Source organism: Lontra canadensis, unplaced genomic scaffold (assembly GCF_010015895.1).
Source record: "Lontra canadensis isolate GAN:19392208 unplaced genomic scaffold, GSC_riverotter_1.0 scaffold2, whole genome shotgun sequence".
NCBI lineage: Eukaryota > Metazoa > Chordata > Mammalia > Carnivora > Mustelidae > Lontra > Lontra canadensis.
Window position 1 is genome coordinate 21,572,637 of NW_022630996.1, and position 19,651 is coordinate 21,592,287.

At 36.1% G+C, this 19,651-nt stretch overlaps 1 protein-coding gene across 4 annotated transcripts in view; it reads right to left on the minus strand.

The window, feature by feature from the left end:
- The window catches only part of PTPRZ1 (protein tyrosine phosphatase receptor type Z1), a 182,214-nt gene that overhangs the window by 117,136 nt on the left and 45,427 nt on the right, over positions 1-19,651 (minus strand). For all 4 annotated transcript variants that reach the window (XM_032870494.1, XM_032870511.1, XM_032870503.1 and 1 more), the window contains one exon: positions 987-1,052. In XM_032870494.1, coding sequence (XP_032726385.1) covers positions 987-1,052 — 66 coding nt within the window. The remainder of the gene's footprint in view (positions 1-986; positions 1,053-19,651) is intronic.

The window sequence follows — 19,651 nt, forward strand, 5'->3', positions numbered from 1 at the left end:
AGTAAGAATTCTGTGCAGCATAGGGCTTGAACTCACAACCCTGAGATCAAGACCTGAGCAGAAATCAAGAATTGGACATCGAACCAACTGAGCCACCCAGGTGCCCCAACATCCACTACTTTTAAAGCAAGAATTTAAAAAGAGAGAAAAGAAATGCATGCTTATCTACTAAATCCATTGTGCAGCTGCCCTTCATTTGTAAAATAAAGTCCAAGTTGGCTAGGCTCAAGTTAAAGCCCCTGTAATCCCGTCACATCAGACCAATCGTATTTCTAATGAATACCCAACTCTGTTTCATAAGGTCACAAGACCTGTCACAGGCCATCTAGATTTGCCTCGGGCTCTTCATATCAGGCCTAGAGCTTCTCCTCTGCTATCCTAATTCTTGACTGTAGCCATTTTAGGCCAACTTCAGAGATTCGTGATGCTCTTAACCAAGTTTGGCAATCATACAAAAATCATTTTGGACCCTGGTTTCCAATTAACTCAGCAAAAATAACTTAGAAGGAAGGCCTGTGGAGAACAAGAATCTCAGCAGTATTTGTTAAATGAATGAACACAACCACTACTGTGATCATAACAGCAATGGCAAGTAACATTGATTGAGAGCTTTGTATTGATAAGAAGGCACTGTGTCAACTTCATTGATCTCATTTAATGCTCTGAACAATCCTCCATTTCACAGATCAAAACACTGAGCCTCAGGTAGGTTATGTATATTTCCCAAGGCAGTTAGGCCAGTGTTGACTTGGGATTCAAATCCAGCTGTGTCTGATCCCAGTATGCTCTACACTACCAAATTTGCTAATAATGGAAGGTCTACTAGAAATCATTTTGTCTATAATATATTTTTATTAATTAATCTAACTGAATATCCATGAAACTAAGTAAAAATGATGTGTTGAATTACGAAGTTCTCTTTTACACATAAAAAGATACCAAAACAATAAAATTTTCTATTGAATCTCAATATATGAAATGTTTACCTGTATAGGACCAGCCAATCTCTTCAACAAGTTTTCTTTGTTGTCTGTAGTATCCATAAGCCCAATCTACAACCAAGAAAAATCATTGATCAATGTGTAGAAAAATATATGTGTCCAAATGAAAAATACATCAGATGTCCAAATCATACCATAGATGCTCCTCAATTACCACCTCCCATGTCCCCTTCCCAATGACTCCTCTCAATGCCAACCACTATCACTATAGTCTCTGTTGTTCCTGTTCTCATAGTTAGTATAAATTTTAGAGGACACATTTAAAAAAATCCTGAAGTTGAGGTGGGGACAAAGCAAATATTCTGAGGAAAGCTGGAGCAGACTAGAGGGGGTTAATCCCAAAGAAAGATGGGTCAGAAAGAGTCATCTGTCCTATCTCTAAATTTTTCTTACAGCATTCCCTAAGTCAAATATCTGAGATCCTATTGATTAGAGATACTTTAAGGTTTACAAACCAAGTTTGAGCGATCAGTGCATCTAGGATACCCAGATGTTTTCAAAATGTGTTTCCTTTTGCCAAAAAGTGAAATTAGCCACTTTGAGAAAATGAGAATTTAAATGTGTAAATGCTGGCTGGGAGAAAGGCTGTGTTAAACCGCGTAGGTGATTCTGTCTCTTACAGGAACCCAGATGCCCAAGTGAGGTAATACAGTGGGGAGTGCAGGCATCATAAAAGTGGATGCCTCAGGACCCCAAGAAAGTGATTCTGGATCAAGAACATGGGGCAAGTGAGACAGAAAGGAAAATGGATGGAAGCCAAAGTTTTACTCTGCATAATTCAAAATTTTGCCAGGAGCCACACCCACACTCAAGAAATTGGGATGTGATAATTCGTCATCCTTTTTGTGCCATTGCCTGTTAATCCCAGGCTGTACTAAAATTACCACTCCAGTTCAGCTACACTGTGGCAAAATAAATCTTTGTGAGCTAGATTTAAAACCTGATCACTTTGACAAAACATTCTGTAGAAAAGGCTGCAGAATAACTAGCTAGTTTACAAATAAAGGTGTGGAACATTACTCATTCATAAATGGAGTTTCTGTTAATATAGCTTTCATTTGAATACAAGGATTTTAAACTAGATCATGCTATGCCTATATTTAAATATTGGTATGATCTTTCTCATCATTTGGGAAAAGAAACTCTATTTCTTCTTATTCTTGCTACACAGTTGCTTTCCTCTATACTGATAATTCTCAATTTCAGGAATGCAAATATCCAAGGACACTGCAGAAATTATTTTCCATTCACCCATGTTATATACTCTCTGATTAGTACAGCATGATAATAAATAACTGCTAAACGATTTCATAAAAGCTAGAAAGCAGATCTGCTATCAGAAATACATATTCTGAATCTACAGATCATTCAAAACCAAAACTTCCTTTAAGTAATAAGGATTTTCTTTTTGTTGTAAAACTTTGTTCATAAATATGGGTAAATATTCTATTGCCCGCATGGCACATTACAGCATATATTTATTTTTATAACAGCTTTATTGAAATATAATTTACACATCATACAACTCTCCCATTAAAGTACGCAATTTAATGTTTTTCGATATGTTCACAGACTTATGCAATCTTCACCACAATTTTAGGATAACTTCATCACCCCCATGAGAAACTCCATAACCTTTAGCTGCCCCAAGCTATCCCCAATCCCACCCCCATGTCCTACCATTCTAGACAACCACTATCTACTTTGTTTCTACAGATTGAATATTCTAGACATTTCATACAAACAGGATCACACAATATAGCCTTTTGTGACTGGCTTCTTAAATTTAGCACAATTAATGTTTTCAAGGTTCATCCATGCTGTAGCATATATAAGTAATTCATCCTTTCTGATTGCCTAATAGTACTCCATTGTATGGTAACCAAGACGCTCTTAACATTTTCTTCAGCTTGATTAAACTTTGGACAGACTTCTTCCTGACTCTAGGCCCCTGGTCCCCCTTTCCTCAGAGCATTTAGTTTAGAAAACTTATAATTGTAAATTACCTTCTCTGTCTCTTTGAGATGTAAAATTTTTTTAAATAGCCACGTGTCAGTTTTACAACCAGAAATGTACTACTCAAGGACATGGGAACCAACTCTTTGACAGGAAATAGGACCCTTATCTCCCAGTTTCTGTGAAAGGGTAGGAGCTTTATTCTGGTAGGGTGCCTTACTCCAAGGTGCAAAAACTATCTCCTGTAATGAAGATATGAGTTTATTTTCCCTTTGGTTAAAGCCAATTAGCAAACAAATGGCCTATGACCACCTTCCAATATCATGCCTTACTGTTTCATGGAGGCTCAACATCAGCCCTCAAAAAATTTACCCTTCTACTTCATCAAAGTTGAGTTCTGACTTGGTTCTGTCTTCTCTCCTCATTGCAACAACCCTGAATAAAGCGTCCCTCTTTTTTTTCTCCAGTGAAATTTTTGTTTCGACAATGGATATACATTTTATTTGTCCATTCATCAACTGATGGATACGCGGATTTTTTCTTCTTTTTGGCTGTTATGAATAATACTATTTTTTTTAAAGTTTTTATTTATTTATTTGACAGACAGAGATCACAAGTAGGCAGAGAGGCAGGGAAAGAGAGAAAAGGGAAAGCAGGCTCCCCGCTGAGCAGAGAGCCCGATGAAGGGCTCGATCCCAGGACCCTAGGATCATGACCTGAGCCAAAGGCAGAGGTTTTAACCCACTGAGCCACCCAGGCGCCCCTATGAATATCACTATTAATATTCAAGCCTATGTTTGTTTTTCTATTTAAAAAGTAATATTAGGTTCATAATTTATTTTTCAAATACAGTTGTCACATAAAATGATAATCATTTAAGGTTAAATTCTGGGAGCAAGTGTTTCTTCATGATCAAGAAATATACACAATTAGATGTTAGAGAGGGCTCAAAGGTCATTTGACTGAGACTTTACCAGTCTACAAAAAAATAATTCCTAGAGATAAGGTAATTCATGCAGCCAAAATGTAGATGGTTTGTACAGCTAGTAAGTGGCAAGTGGAAGCAATAAGGGATGACTCCTGCCTCCTACTTCAGTGAGCCTTCCCCAATATTAAGGATCCCTGACAATCTTGACCTATTGGTTACTCTTTTAAGGTGCTTTGCTTGAAGAAGAACCCTTATAATATGTATGCTTTCAAGAGAAACAAAGTAAAACAAAACAATACAGTGGCCCAGATTTTAACTAGAAGAAATAAATTGAACAAATAAATTATAGAGAATTGATTATACGTTTTTTGACCTGGCTGTCAGTTGAAATTTTCCTCTGAAATTTTGCACTGGCCAGAAGGAAAACATGTATTGTCATTTATTATATATTTTAAACATAAATATTTTTTAAAAGCAAGACATTTTTGTCATACAAATGCATTTCAAAGATCAAAACCTACATTTAACAACTAATCCATTGAAATAAATAAAACAGTAAGCTCTTGTTTTAATGATTTGGTCTAAATGATGACAGCAAAATATCAGCAGATTTTAGCTTTCTTTGTAGGGCTTTATCGCTACACAATGAGCATTTGTCCTTGATTTTTAATTACTTACATTAAGAAAACTTTATTCAATACAGGATTCCCAGGTGTTGGTAGCTTTCTTCAATTCCTTTATGTATTGTTCCCTTAATTGTTACTTCAAACAATCCGTTGCACATTCATATGCTAATTACATAGTCTTTGGGCGTGAGAGAGTACCCCACTTTTAAAATTCTACTTAGAGGTCTGATAGATGAGATGTGATAGCTTCAATGAACAAGAAAAAAGAAGCTAGCTTCACTTTTTTGTTGTTGTATTATATACTTTGAAAACCAGTAAATCCTATATAAAATAAAACTATCAAAGTGCTTACATGTTTTTAAATCAATTAAAATGATGAAATATAGAATGTTTTTTATGAATTTTAGTGTGAATTTTGTGAATTTTAGTTTCTTTCACTTTTATGTTTTGTTTCTTTCAATTTCAAAGTATTTGCCATGTCTGTTCTGGCGTGAGTGTTTTGTAGTGAAAAAACTCAAAAAAATTTCAGGAATGAATTGTACGTGCAATGTACAAGCAAATATACATTATTAAATTTTTTAAGGCTATCCTAAAATTTGTTCTGAAAAAATATTCTTCATGAAGTGGCCTTTTGACCTGCTACCAAAATTAGAAGAAATCTCAGGCACCCTTAAACATTCCTGTTTGAACATATTCCATTTTATTCCTACCTTAAGCACCTACAGATATGCAAATATGCGTGTGTGTGTGTGTGTGTGTGTGTGTGTGTGTGTCCTTTATTTTTCCTTACATTCAGATAATGGAAATCAAAGTCTACCACATAGAAGATATAGATTAACCTACTTTTTCCTTTCCTTTTCTTTTTTTGCTCAAGTTCTTTTTAAAACAACAGCAAAAAAAATCTGGATGCTCACTTCCTACTAAAAATATCATTATAAATATTTTGAATTATAGGGGCTGCTAGCTGGCTCAGCCAGTGGAGCACGTGACTCTCAATCTCAGGGTTGTGTGTTCAAGCCCCTTGTTGGACCTGGAGACTCCCTAAAATTCAACAAAAATTAAAAAAAACAAAAAAATAAAAAAAATTTGAATTATAAAAATGCCTCTGAATTTGCCCTAAAGAAAGTCTCTGTTTCATGTTCATTAATAATTTCACAGGCATCCTACTCTACAATCTAGAGTAATCTGAGTACAGTACTCTGACAACACACACACACACACACACACACACACACACACACACACACACACTTTAATGCTATAATGTGGCCAAACATGACAGTGAGAAGAAATAGACTGGTTCTCTGAAAAAGAAACTTCAGGTAGAAAATAATCACAAATAACATTTGAAGATGAGTATTTAAAACTAGATTTCTCAAGGTAGACTTTCCTGGCGTAAATGATACTTGCATATTTCACAAAAGAACTACAGAGGATGAGAAAAGGATGTTAGTTGATGATAGAACTCTGGCAAGGCAGAGGAGAAGGGACAGAATTAGAGATGAATTTTTAAAGTCCCTGAATAACACCTTGACAGTGAAAGACTTGGGGAGAAGGACAGAAACATTCCAGGTGGAGGAAAGGCATGTGCACTAACAAGTGGCAAAGTGTGGAACCAAAAGTTTGAGGTGCCAGTTGGGCTCTCCTGTGCAGTCTGTATATAGGTCACCAGGGACTTCTTGGTGACAGCTCACCAAGATACAAGGGTGACATCAATTTTCACACTTTCTGCCTTCATCCTCCTGTTGCCTCTTAATCTAGATTTTTTTGAAAAAGGAAAGGAGATAGTCTGCTGAATTGATAAAAAAAAGTAGTGTGTCTATTCATATTTAAGTATATTTTCAAAATGTTAAGGAAGACTATTGAAAGAATGAAAGAATGAATGAATGAATGAATGAATGAATGAATGAAATTGAAGTGAGAGAAGCTGGGGATGGGTGGGTGAAGAAAGGTCAGTAGCTGATGACCACTTGGGAGAAGGGCTTGGAAAGCCTTGGAGACCGTCTAGTGTCATCAGAGCAGTTATCATCCACTAAATCATTTGGCACAGACATGCCCAAGACTGAGGTGGCAGTGATGAAAGAGGCTGACAGCATGACAGTCACAACCATCTCTTACTGAAAATAAAGCCGTAAGAGACCTCTCTCAGAGAACAAAAGATAAAACCAGAAATAGACATTCCTTTACAAAGAGAATCAGCTTTTGATTGAAGAACCCATGTGGACACATGACCAGGCTATGGAAGCTTCTTTACCTCTGCAGATATTCTGTTGCAAATGTTTCCTTGGGTTTGATAGGAGAGCTGAGTTTGGGATCCAAGTGATCTCACCCAAAACCTTGTCTGGCGAATGGAGGCAAACTTTCCAAGTAAAATTACATCTGCCCATGCATACAGGATAGAGTTTATACTATCACACAGGGCAGATTTGTCCTCTATGGATTTCCCTGTCATCAAATGTTAAGCATTAGCTTGCTGTCAAACTGTGTCTTAATTGATCCTGTCTTTACCTATCTGGAATACACACTTTTCTCTGGTATATATGCAAAGACATTTGCAAAACACAATTTAGCTGATTATGGTAATTCAGAGAACAGGCTTGTTTAGGACACAGTTACAGCTCAAGCATATTTACTGTTAGTCACTTCAGATACAACTGAATGCCCTAAAAACATACTGCTTTTAAAACAGATGCATATAATTTCCCCCAAGTTGTTTTCTAATTCCCTTTGATTTCTAGTGTTAGAAGAAGAGTTTTATTGGTTTTCTCCCCTCCGCAAAGGATTAAAAATAAAAGTACTTTTTACAGTCTCAAAACTTAAATTGTAACTTATTGCCAAAGACAACAGCACGTTAAATCATTGTTAAGGACAGGGAATTCTGGGAAGAGACGAGTTTCTAGAGTCCAGGTGATCTCTTTATTTAAGGATAAGGTTAAAGAGATGAAAAAAGTAGGGGTTTGAGGCGCTATATGAACAAAAAGTCGAATGGAAAATTATCAAAGCAGATGGAAATACTGAGCATATGGATGATGTAAGAAAGCAAAAGCCATTTCTTCCATATGCTTGTTTTAATAGTCAGACATCCAATTAAATACATATTTCTCATAGGACTGAGGAAGAGCTTAGAGGCAAGCAATTAGATTTTTATTGTCCTTTAACACTGAAGATAGTGTATACTTTCACAGAGAGTATTTGTAAGTTGACAAGATGTCTACCGAAACCTATTCAAAACTTTTCAATGAAGCTCAAAATTTTTCACAGGCTTGTCTTGGAAAAGCAGCTGGTGTTTTTTCTCTAATACTTAGATATATGTGTTTGACCTGATGTGATTTGTCTATATTCCTAAATTGAGGTATTTTCTGTTACAAACATTTTAATAAATTGGATCTTTATCACATGAGCAATAATACATGCCTCTTTCAGACAAATTAGAAAAACAAAGATAAGCAAAAATAATTTTGAAAATCATATATAATCCTGTCTCCTAAAGGTAACTATTCTTTACCATTTTTTACATGTGTATTTTTTCTGGACGTTAAACTATGCACTATAGAAAATTTACACTTTACATAAATTATATTTTATCATTTAATTATTTGCTGACCCACATTTTCTATCTAATGATAAATCGCTGATATCTTCTCAAGTTAATAAATTTCCCAGCATCATAACAGTTTCATTTAAATAATTCTCTGCTTTGGGATATTAAAATAAAAAGTTGATTTAACCTTAGACAATTTATTCCTTAGCCTTAAATGATATGAGGAATGAAAGTTCCCATTAAGCTAGTATGAGCTTTATGTAGACAATAAAGTCTGTAGGAGATTAAAGACCACCTTCTCCCCCTATCAACCTTCTTCCACAACACCAAGAAAACACTAAAATGGCACGAACTCATTGCTATAGCATGGCAGTGAATTTACTCCACCATAAGAAAAAACCCAGTTGTTGATAAAATAGTGATGATGGCCACAGAGACAGAAATAACAATGTGCATAAAAACAACTATTAGAAGAAGAGCTAAAAATACTGAGCGAGGAGAGAGCCAAATCTGTATAGGAAAAAGCGGATGAAAGTGGATAGAAAACATGGAATTTATCAAATTACAAAAATAATGTGCCATTATATTTGTTATGTATTATTATATTATTATACTGTTATATTATTACCCATACAATAATAGTGTGCTCTTATTTGCCAATATAACTAACGTTTCTGTTGTAAAGTCTTATGTCCTTGCACTTTCCCTGAAATCAGGAGCACGACAAGGATGTCTCTTCCATAGCTCTATGGTTAGGATCGCTTGGAAAGTTCTGGACAACTGGCATGCTAAAATAACTAATTAGAGGATATAATGGGATTCCATTAACATTACTCTGAAAAGCATAAAACACCAATAAAGTGCATAAATAAGCTAAAATACAAACTATTATTAATATACAAGAAAATGTGAATAAATAAAGAGACCCACCTCTATCCTTAGATGAGAACACTAAAATATGGGGAACATATCAGTTCTTTCCATATAATGAATATATTGGTCAGATCTCAATGAGGTATTTTTAATTGGCAAAATTATTCTAAAGTTTATATACAAATCTAAATGTAAAACAATACTCAATAAGAAAGTTTAGAAAAACAGTGAAAGAATGGGGCTTGGTTAACCAGTTACTAAAAGACAATCTGACAGGCAGATCAATGGAACAAAGCATAGAGCACTAAAATCGGACCTACGATAGGTATCAGTTTAATCCAAGATAAGGGAAACACCATGGTCAGATAAGGAAAGTATAAAGGTCAACCAACATTGGGGACACTGGTAATTTGGGAAAAAAATCACACTTCATACATACATCAACATTAAGTACAAGCAGATGAAAATCACTGATAAAAAAGGATGCACAAAACTATTGGAAAAAATATAAGTGAATGCTTAATTTATTGTTAAATGGGGAAGACCTTTCTTTACACAAACAAATCATAAAGAAATATTTATAGCTTTGATTAACACTCAAAACTTGTACAGAAAAAATTTTAATGAACTGCAAATTACAAATGTTAAGCTATTGGTAACTGCTAAGATGCATCAAATAAATACGATATAGCACAAACGTATAGAATTTTTACAAATCAATAAAGGAAAATACGCAAGCAGATAAGCTTTAAAAATGCAGACATATTAATTAATAAACTTATAAAGAACTGTTAGACTTTAGTGGATATCAAAGAAACAGATTAAAATGGTACTGAGATAGTATCTTTTCCAGCTATGAAATTGGCAAAGTTTTATTAGTTTAGTTTGTTTTTTTTTATATTTTCAATAATGATCAAAATATCTTGAGACGTTCCTTTATCTAAAGGTGAAAGTATGAACTAGTATGGAGTTTCTGAAAAGTAAGCTGTAGCAAGAATTATCAAGAGGCTTGAAGTGCTTCATATACTTTGAAACAGTAATTCCATTTCCGGGCATATGCTGTCAAATATTAAAAGATGAGAACAAAGTGTCATAAACCAAGATGTTTATAATAGCTTAAGTAAAAGTCAGTAATTGGAAAATATGTTCATGCACAAAAAGTGGGGGCGGTTTAAATAAATTACATACTGTTCATAATATGAAATAACATAAATTCATTAAAATTATGTCTCAAAATACTATAGATGTGGAGAAAGTCACACGATATAAAACATTACCAACAGTTATGATACAATTTTAAATATATTGTTTGTTCAGAAATGCAAATTTCTATGTGTAGGGCCATTGGGAGTGGTTGTTACTTTTTTTATATGTTCTTACGCTTTCCATGTATCTTATCAATTCATGTTAGTTAAAAATTAAAAAAATTCTTAAAGTGTATATGCACTTCTAAAGGAATATCTGATTCTACAGTCAAATAGATTAGAGACAAATATATAAACATTTGAAGACGGGGTAAAGAAAAACTTAAAATCCATTTTCCATTTCTTATTTCTTAATTTATTTACTTAGAGCAAATGTCCATGTGGTTGAGGCAGAGAGAGTGGGAGAGAGAGAGAAAGAGAGAATTCCAAGCAGACTTCACACCCAACCCAGAGCCCAGGGTAGGGCTCGAGCTCAGAACCTGAGACCATGACCTGAGCCAAAATCAAAAGGGAGATATTTAATCCACTAAGCCACCCAGGTGGCTCCATTTCTTATTTTGGATTTTGCAATAAAAGCTTCTCCTATTCACAAGAGACTGCATGCAGTAGTTAGTATTAACAACATTTTAAACTTAAGTTTAGGAAATCATAGCCAAGTCTACATATGGCTGAGCATTTCGGCTCCTAAGAAAATTAAACCCAAGAGCCATGCAAAACAGACAATGCAGCAAACTCACATATCATACTATAGGCCGTGATGATCAGACTGACTGGATCATCTATTTTGGGGTAAACCTTAAAACAGCCTTATTTTTATTTTTGCCTTATTTCTAAAACAATATTTTTTTGCTAAGATAAAATTAAGCCCAACATAAGTATCTATCCATTAAGCAGGAAAATCTGGTAACTTTATGGGTTGGCAGCCTATTCTGAAATAGGTGTGGATCCTATGCTAAAATTGATTCTTACGTAGTTATGTCCCGGCAAGGTCAAAAAATGTTCTTGACTTCTTTGCAGGGGAATTGACTGAAAATTCATTTTTGTCTTTTAATTTTTTTAAGACTTTCTTTTAATGCTCTAGGAAAAGAAAACTTTTATTTACAAGAAATATATTTCTTTGAATAAGCAGACTGATATTTTTAATGGATTTTTCATGATTTAAAATATTTTCAATTTGCCAATATATCTTATAAGCGAACTAAGCCATATGCCATTGCTCATTAAGCCTACTCAGGCTTTCAAAAATAAATCAGGGTAAGCATGGTAGATCAATCTAATTTAAACTATAAACAAGTATCAGTATTTGGTGCCTCTTCACTAATTCTTAGGGTCAGAAATCTAGACTCTCCCTTTGAGTCCAGCCCTAGGACAAACAATTGTCTATCTACAACTATAAAATGGTAACAGGTTTCTCCTGTTTGCTAACAAGGATACTGTAACAAAAGATAGGGCATATGTTAAACCACTTGCACTCTTTGTAAAATACGTGCTTATATTATCTCATATCACTTCCTGAATTTATTTTTCAAGTATTTCCTTTTTTCTTTCAAGAGTGAAGCAAAATTCAAAAAAAAAAACAATGTGATGTTTATGTCATATGCGCAGCATACGCTTGTTCAGTTACAAAGTTATTTATTTGTTTACTGTTGTTGTCTGGTTCTTAGATGACACTATTCTTTAGTCTTAAAGATAGGTAAGGATCCTTAGTGCAGATGGAAAATACAATTCCCTATATTCAAATGTTGAAGTGAGTCCTCCAAGAACAATGTGAATGGTGAAAAACATAATATTTAATTTAATTTTTAAAAAAGATTTTATTTATTTATTTGACAGAGAGAGAGATAGCGAGAGAGAGAGGGAACACAAGCAGGGGGAGTGGGAGAAGGAGAAGCAGGATTCCTGCTGAGCAGGAGCCCTCTGTGGGTCTTGATCCCAGGACCCCAGGATTGCGACCTGAGCTGAAGGCAGACACTTAATGACTGAGCCACCTAGGCACTCCATAATATTTAATTTTAATTAAACATAAAGAGACTACCATTATCTAATTTCTGAGCTACATTCCAAAATGAATACACTTTTAAAAGCAAAGTTTTCAGAATATTTATATTTTCCTTGTTTCATAAGACTTAAGGCAGTTTAAGATCATTTTTTATTTAGAAGTTCATATTGTTTACATTTTAAAGAAGTTCACTTTATTTTATTTTTTAAAAGGACTTTTTTTTTAAGATTTTTTTTTTTTTTAAATTTTTGCAAGAAAGAGAGAACGTGCATGAACAGGAAGAGAGCCAGACTCCCCGTGGAGCAGGTGTGATGCAGGACTGGATCCCTAGACCCTGGGATCATGTCCAGAGGCAAAAGCACACGCTTAACCGACGGAGCCTCCCAGGCCTTCAAGTTCTTCCTTTTAGAACCACCATCTCCAATAGCAATTTTAAAGAATTAAATGCTTTGATGACATCTTAATTTACTGACTTTTAATTGACAAGCAGTCACCTATATTAGTCACTGATTTTGTTCATAACTGTATGAAGATGATCACATCGTTGCTTTTTTGGTATAGATGTTTCATCATCACTAGACTATCAGGTGATAATTGTTATGCATCTTCTTTTTTTTATTCATTAAATTTTTTTTTTATAAACATATAATGTATTATTAACCTCAGGGGTACAGGTCTGTGAATCACCAGGTTTACACACTTCACAGCACTCACCGTAGCACATACCCTCCCCAATGTCCATAACCCCACCCCTTTCTCCCTACCCTCCACCCCCAGCAACCCCCTTGTGAGATTAGAGTCTCATCGTTCATCTCCCTCCCGATCCCATCTTGTTTCATGTTACGCATCTTCTTACTTGTTGTGTTGTGAAAGTTACTTGAAGTGAGTGGAAACTGCGGAAATCCTAGTGGCTGAACTGGACTGGCATAATATAGGGGTGTTCCACCTGGCTAGCAGGATCAGTTTTTTGGCTTTACCTTCTTCTGCTTGATACTTTTATGCCCCTCACCCTGCTCCTCCCACTCCCACCACCACCATGCCTCTACTCTTTGTAAAGCATCCCCTGTGTGTTCTCTTATCTTTCTCATGTAGATATGTGCATTCTCCTTGGAAACTGGTGTCTCAACGACGCTCATTCTGGGAACCACCAAGGTCTAAAAAAGAGGAGTCAGTTCAACCATCAATCACAACACACTCATCTTCAAGTCTTGCCCTGGTGACCTATCCGGACCAATGGCACTACTGGGTCTTACTCGACCACTGGTGCAAAAGCTTTTCCCAACTTTTGCCTGAAAGTTCTCTGCAGCGGCAGATGCTCAAAGATGCTCATTAGGTTGCCTAGATGGCCCAGGTTCATTGCACTCAGAGGAACAGTATCTAAAAAGCATTCCTGTTAGTACATAATTAATAGCCTTGGAGAATGCATCTCATTAGTTACTTTTTATACACGGTCACAAATGGCTGGCCAGAGGTTGGAAGTTATTTGTTTTGGAATAGTTAACTCAGTTGGAACGAATATGTTTTCTCTCCAGGTTTACCTTACTCTTTGTGAAGATGTCAAGAGACTGAACAAGTTAATGCAGTGTTTTCAACCTGGACAGCAACCAGGCCTCTGCTGGCATTTCGCTCTCAAGTTACTGGGCCACTGGGACACCTCAGGATAATTAACATACTCCCGCAGTGTCTGATGTGCTCACCGTGGTGGTTAAATGAAAAAGAACATCTTACAACAGATCAAGGGTAGGACCTCTGTACCTGAAGGGAAAAGAAAAGGTGTTTTTTTTATTGAAGAGATTTAGCCTTGGATTTACATATGATGTATCATGAAGGCTTGAGATATTGAAATAAAAGTTATGTTTCCTTTAATATACATTTAAACACCTAAGTGACTTTACACCTTTGTGAATTTTATAACTTTTGCCATTAATTTCACTAACGACAAATATTTTTGGGGGGAAAACGTTTAATTGGTCACCTCTCATTTGTCTAGCCAAAAACATCCTGATTTAACCTTGGAAATAAAATCTCATGATACCCATTTTGTGTTCAAGGGAATATTTTACTGATGTCTTAATTTTTGCAATAGAAAACAATGGAGTGACTGAAATGCTTCACATGCTACTCCAAGTGTAAAGTACAAACATGGGGGATACTTGGGTGGCTCAGTCAGTTAAGCATCCAATTCTGGATTTCAGCGCAGGTCATGATCTCAGGGTTGTGAGACTGAATCCCATGTCTGGCTCCACACCCAGCCTGGAGTCTGCTTGAGAGTCTCTCTTCTTCTCCCTCTGCCCCTCCCCCCTCAAAAAGATAAAGTATAACCATGGTAAACTTTTGCCTAAGAACAATACTCTTCTCTTCTCCCATATTTATTATTTAAATGGTCATACTGACTGAATATGGATTACAGAAAGAAAGCTCAAGAGCAGAATATTCAGTGACCTTGTGTCTTTAACATGGGGTTCTAACATTTCATTAAAGATTTTATATTCAGGGGGCACCTGGGAGGCTCAGTGCTTAGGCCTCTGCCTTCAGCTCGGGTCATGATCTCAGGGTCCTGGGATCGAGTCCCACATCGGGCTCTCTGCTCTGCAGGGAGCCTGCTTCCTCCTCTCTCTCTCTCTCTCTCTCTGCCTGCCTCTCTGCCCACTTGTGGTCTCTCTCTGTCAAATAAATAAAAAATCTTTAAAAAAAAAAAGATTTTATATTCACATTATCTAGTTGATAGCTATTTGCCTCCTGTAATGCCTCAATGTCTCCAGTCAAGGGTGGCTCTCCCAAAACAAAAAGCTGGTTTTCCTTTGTGATACTCTGAAGGGCTGTGTATGGTAGTGAAAAGAGATCAGAATGGGAGATGGGGCCAGAAGAACTCGGAATGTAAACCCTGGCTTTAAAAATTCCCAGCTGTGGACCTTCAGAGAAGTCATTTGCCCTCTCAGTTCCTCTATTTGAAATATAAGGTCCTCCTCTACCGGTGAGTTTAGAATCAAATGAATTAATTCATTTGAATGTGTTTATAAAGGATAAGACCATATACGGATATAAACAAAAATGCTTTCATCTGGGAAGTAAGCTGAAATCATTTACAAATTATTTTCTAAAATGAACAACGGTAATTTAATGTATTGCTAAGACTGGAGTGTTCTCTATCTTTCTTTTTATGTCCCATGTGAGACAGTACCTGATTACATTGTTTAAAATGGCTCTTGTATTGCTTACCGTCTCTGTGGGCAAGCCAAAGTTTCTAAGTCTCAATTCCTATATCTATAGAATAGACATAATAATTATATTAACATATGCTTGGGATAAAGCACATATAGCCATTAGTCCGTATACATTATGTTAATATATATTATATTAATTTATAATTAATATATGTTAGATATGTAATTATACATATAAGTAATTATATATATATTTATTATATATTTGCATTTCACTTAGAGTTCATTCTGCTATTGCTTTTCTCCCCCCAGTTTCAGCAAATTCACTGATTCATTGTTCTCTGTGCAGAACAACAAGCTTAATTTGCCGACAAATAGGGAGTGGCGAGTCATTTTACATGAAGACACTTTCAGGAATATGTTCACTGAATTTCAATACAAGTAGAAGAACACATTTTTTCCACTATGTTAATATAGTCAGTTTTACTCTGTAACATACTCAATCTAGTTGAAAAGATCCAAAGGAGAAACAATCAATAATATACAATTTTAATTTAAGTAAACTGAAATCAATTCATTTCAAATGATGAATAGTTATAGAAATAGCATCGGAGGAAATGAGTACACTGATTTCCCCCTTATATCACATTTGCAATACCTGGGGTTTAGATTTTGACATTCTCTCTCTCTCTCTCTGGGTGTGTGTGTGTGTGTGTGTGTGTGTAATGAATCCAGAAAAAAGTAGGAGTCACAAAGACTGTCCCACAGTAAAAGATCTAATATAGGAAACTATCTAATGTGAAGGCAAGAAATTCAAACAGCATCAAAAAGTGACAGCAGATGGCTGGAGAAGTTGACCCAACAACCATCGCAAATCAAAAAGAGAACCTGAAGAATAGTAATGGACTCTTCCATGACATGAAAAATGACATTCATTCTTCAATGGTGTCTTAAGGAATGATTACAGCTGAGAATACCCTTATAGATGTCATTTTAAAAAGTTACATTACATTAAAGATATTTTTAGCAAAGTGGAAAAATCCATTTGTATTTTAGAAAGACTTTTTAATCATAAACTGGGGAGATTTCTAAACAAATATTTTGTGTTTTAGAGGATATACATTAGTTATTTAAAAAATTCCGTTCTGGAGAATGCCCCATTCCACCAGAATGATGCCAAATGGAATGTCATGTATAATTAACAGTTAGTGACTTTATATTAAACTCCATGCACTAGGGATGCACAGTTTAAATAAAACAGGGCCTCTTCAAGGTAGGCCACAAATTAGCAACATAATGTCTAAAGTTCTTTAACACGTCATTTAAACTCATTGACAAGAAAATCGAAATTATTGAAATAATAATTATTTTGTTTTTTATTTATTTTTTAAAAAGATTTTATTTATTTATTTGACAGAGAGAGAGAGACCACGAGTAGGCAGAGAGGCAGGCAGAGAGAGAAGGGGAAGCAGGCTCCCCGCTGAGCAGAGAGCCCGATGCGGGGCTCGATCCCAAGACCCCGAGACCATGACCTGAGCCGAAGGCAGAGGCTTAACCCACTGAGCCACCCAGGTGCCCCTGAAATAAGAACTACTTTAAACTACTTTTTTTAAACCTCAAAAAACCAACCAGCTTGGGGCACCTGGGTGGCTCTGTGGGTTAAAGCCTCTGCTTCCACTCAGGTCATGATCCCAGGGTCCTGGGATCGAGCCCCACATCGGGCTCTCTGCTCAGTGGGGAGCCTGCTTCCTCCTCTCTCTCTGCCTGCCTCTGCCTACTTGTGGTCTCTGTCTGTCAAATAAATAAATAAAATCTTTAAAAAAAAAAAAAAAACCAACCAGCTCACAAAAACAGTCAGCTCCTTCAGTTTTAAGTAGTATCTATGTACCTCCAACTAACTAAAATGTTTGCTTCACATAACATTTAAATGAAAGGAATATTTCCTATGAGGATGGAATTTCCCAAAGCCTCTCTGGTATCAAAGCAAGACGCATTAATAGGCCAAGAAGTCTGGCATTTTCCAAGGACATCCCTGCCACTCCTTGAGACGGTGCACTCGCTTTCCACTTAAACCCCCTAGTTATCACAGTGAATGAACTGTTCCCTCCTGATCAAGGAGTGTCTGGTGACTTGTGGTGATGGTCCACACAGGAAATCTGTTGGTAATACCATCACCCTGACACAGTTTTTCTATCTCCCACACAGCCCCGCCCGTCAGCAGGAGACTGTGTGCAGTGTATTGTGATGCCCTGGTAGGCCTTTCTTATACATCTCTCCTCAAAGAGTGAGAGATGACCCCCAGTTCCCTGGGGAGGAACAACATCGAATAGGAACCAACGTAATCTTATTAGTTTCTTGTATAATGTTGCTCTTTTTTTTCCCTTAAAGATTTTATTTATTTATTTGAGAGAAAGTGAGAGAGAGAGAGTACAAGTGGCTTGGAGGGGCAGAGAAAGAGGGAGAACCTGCTACTTACTTAGGAAAGTGGGAAAGCAGTGGAAAGTGGAAAAGCAGGAAGCCTAATGTGGGGCTCTATCCCAAGACCCCAGGATCATGACCTAAGCCAAAGGCAGATGCTTAACCGACTGAGCCACCCAGGCGCCCCTATAATGTTGCTCTGAATGCCCAATCCACCAAATTATTTATGGGAGACCTAGCAGTGCTTTAAGATATAACAAGAAAACCTTAGGTTTTTTTGTTTTTGTTTTTGTTTTTTAATGTGTCAAACCAGAATGGTGCCTGGCATTTGAGTAAATAAATGAATGAAAGTTATAAACCTCACATAGGGATCAGTTCTATAGTTTGGAGATGTACAGCAAGGATCCTGTAACAACTCTTCAAGAAGAAAAGGCACTGAAGATTTTATTCCATGGATTTCAACAATCCTATTATGTTCTGATTTTAATCATTATTGTTTCTTTTGGTCTATAAAACATCACTGACCAGCAAGGACGTTTCAGCAAAAAGGAAAAAAAAAAAAAGATTAGTAGATGATTTATGATTTTAATGAACTTGATTCTTTGAATTCAAGGCATGTCTTGAGGATTTTTCACAAAAACAATTGATCCTTTTCATGGCTTAATGCCTCTGTAACTTCCTGCACACAGCTAACAAATTGCCATGGACACACACTCCCATGCCTTTCACACTCCGTGTGTCTCCAGAAGTTTACGTTTGGGTACAAGAAGAAAAAGCAGTGGATCTTTTCTATGCATGAAGCTAGCTTACTTAGGACCTTAAACGATTTGCACCTTTGTTAGGGACAATGCAAAATCACTACCAGAAATCTAACGTACACTCAAAATTTTTTCTACGCAAATAAAAAAAAAAGTGATGCTTTAAAGATTCAAATAGTATCAACCAACCGCAAACCAATGATTTAAGAGAGTGGTAAACACAAATGATTTCACAGGGGTATAACCACCTGCAGCTAAGAAAAGTAATGCCAGGTTTTTACTTTTTAAATATAGGCACTGTAGAGAGAGGTAAAGAAGATAAATACACAATTTTAAAAATAAATAGAGTCTGTGTAGCTGGATAATTCAGGCAACAGTGCCAACGTTTTCAAGCAATGGAGGTGGATTACTTTCGTCCGAACTTTATGAATCATTTCCTGAATGTATTGAGTCTGTGTAAATAAATTCAGGATTCTTCTGGTTAAATGTTAATAATTTGAAATTCCACTCAGTCTTATCCTATTGTACTGACAGTATTCAATGAAAAGGAAATGAGAGAAAAAGTTTCCCCATACCTATTGTCTAAGGTAGAAGAATTATTATTCTCTTTGTAAGTAATCCCAAAATAAACTTTCATTTTACATGCCATCTGGGTGGAGACATTTATCAGATTAGCACAGGGTAAATTTAGCATCACTTTAACAAATATATATTTGCCAAATAAATGAATTAAATGATTGTAAACATGAAAAGTGTCAAATTAAGTGTCAGTTACCTCATTTATTCCAGGCACCTTGCTGGTGATACAGATGAACACGCTTCAGGGTCCAGGCAGAGCTTATCAAACTTTTTCATACCATGACTCAGTTAGAAAATGATAATTTTGCAGTGTGCAGAAGTAGCACATTAGAACTGAACAGATGACTATCAGGCACACCCATCACCTGCTACAGGAACGGTGACATCACAGGTGGGAAGCACTGCACTAAAACCTTCAAACAACTTACCTCAGGGCCTTTGCTCAGCCACTTCTCTGCCTGCATATCTCTACTGTCTCCCTTCTCTGTCTCCTTTCCCACACCCAATCCTCCTCATCCTTCATGGAGCATCTTAATATCACTTCTGCGGAGTTGTTCTTCTATGAGTCCTACATAGTCTTTCTCACAATTATTACTGAACAAT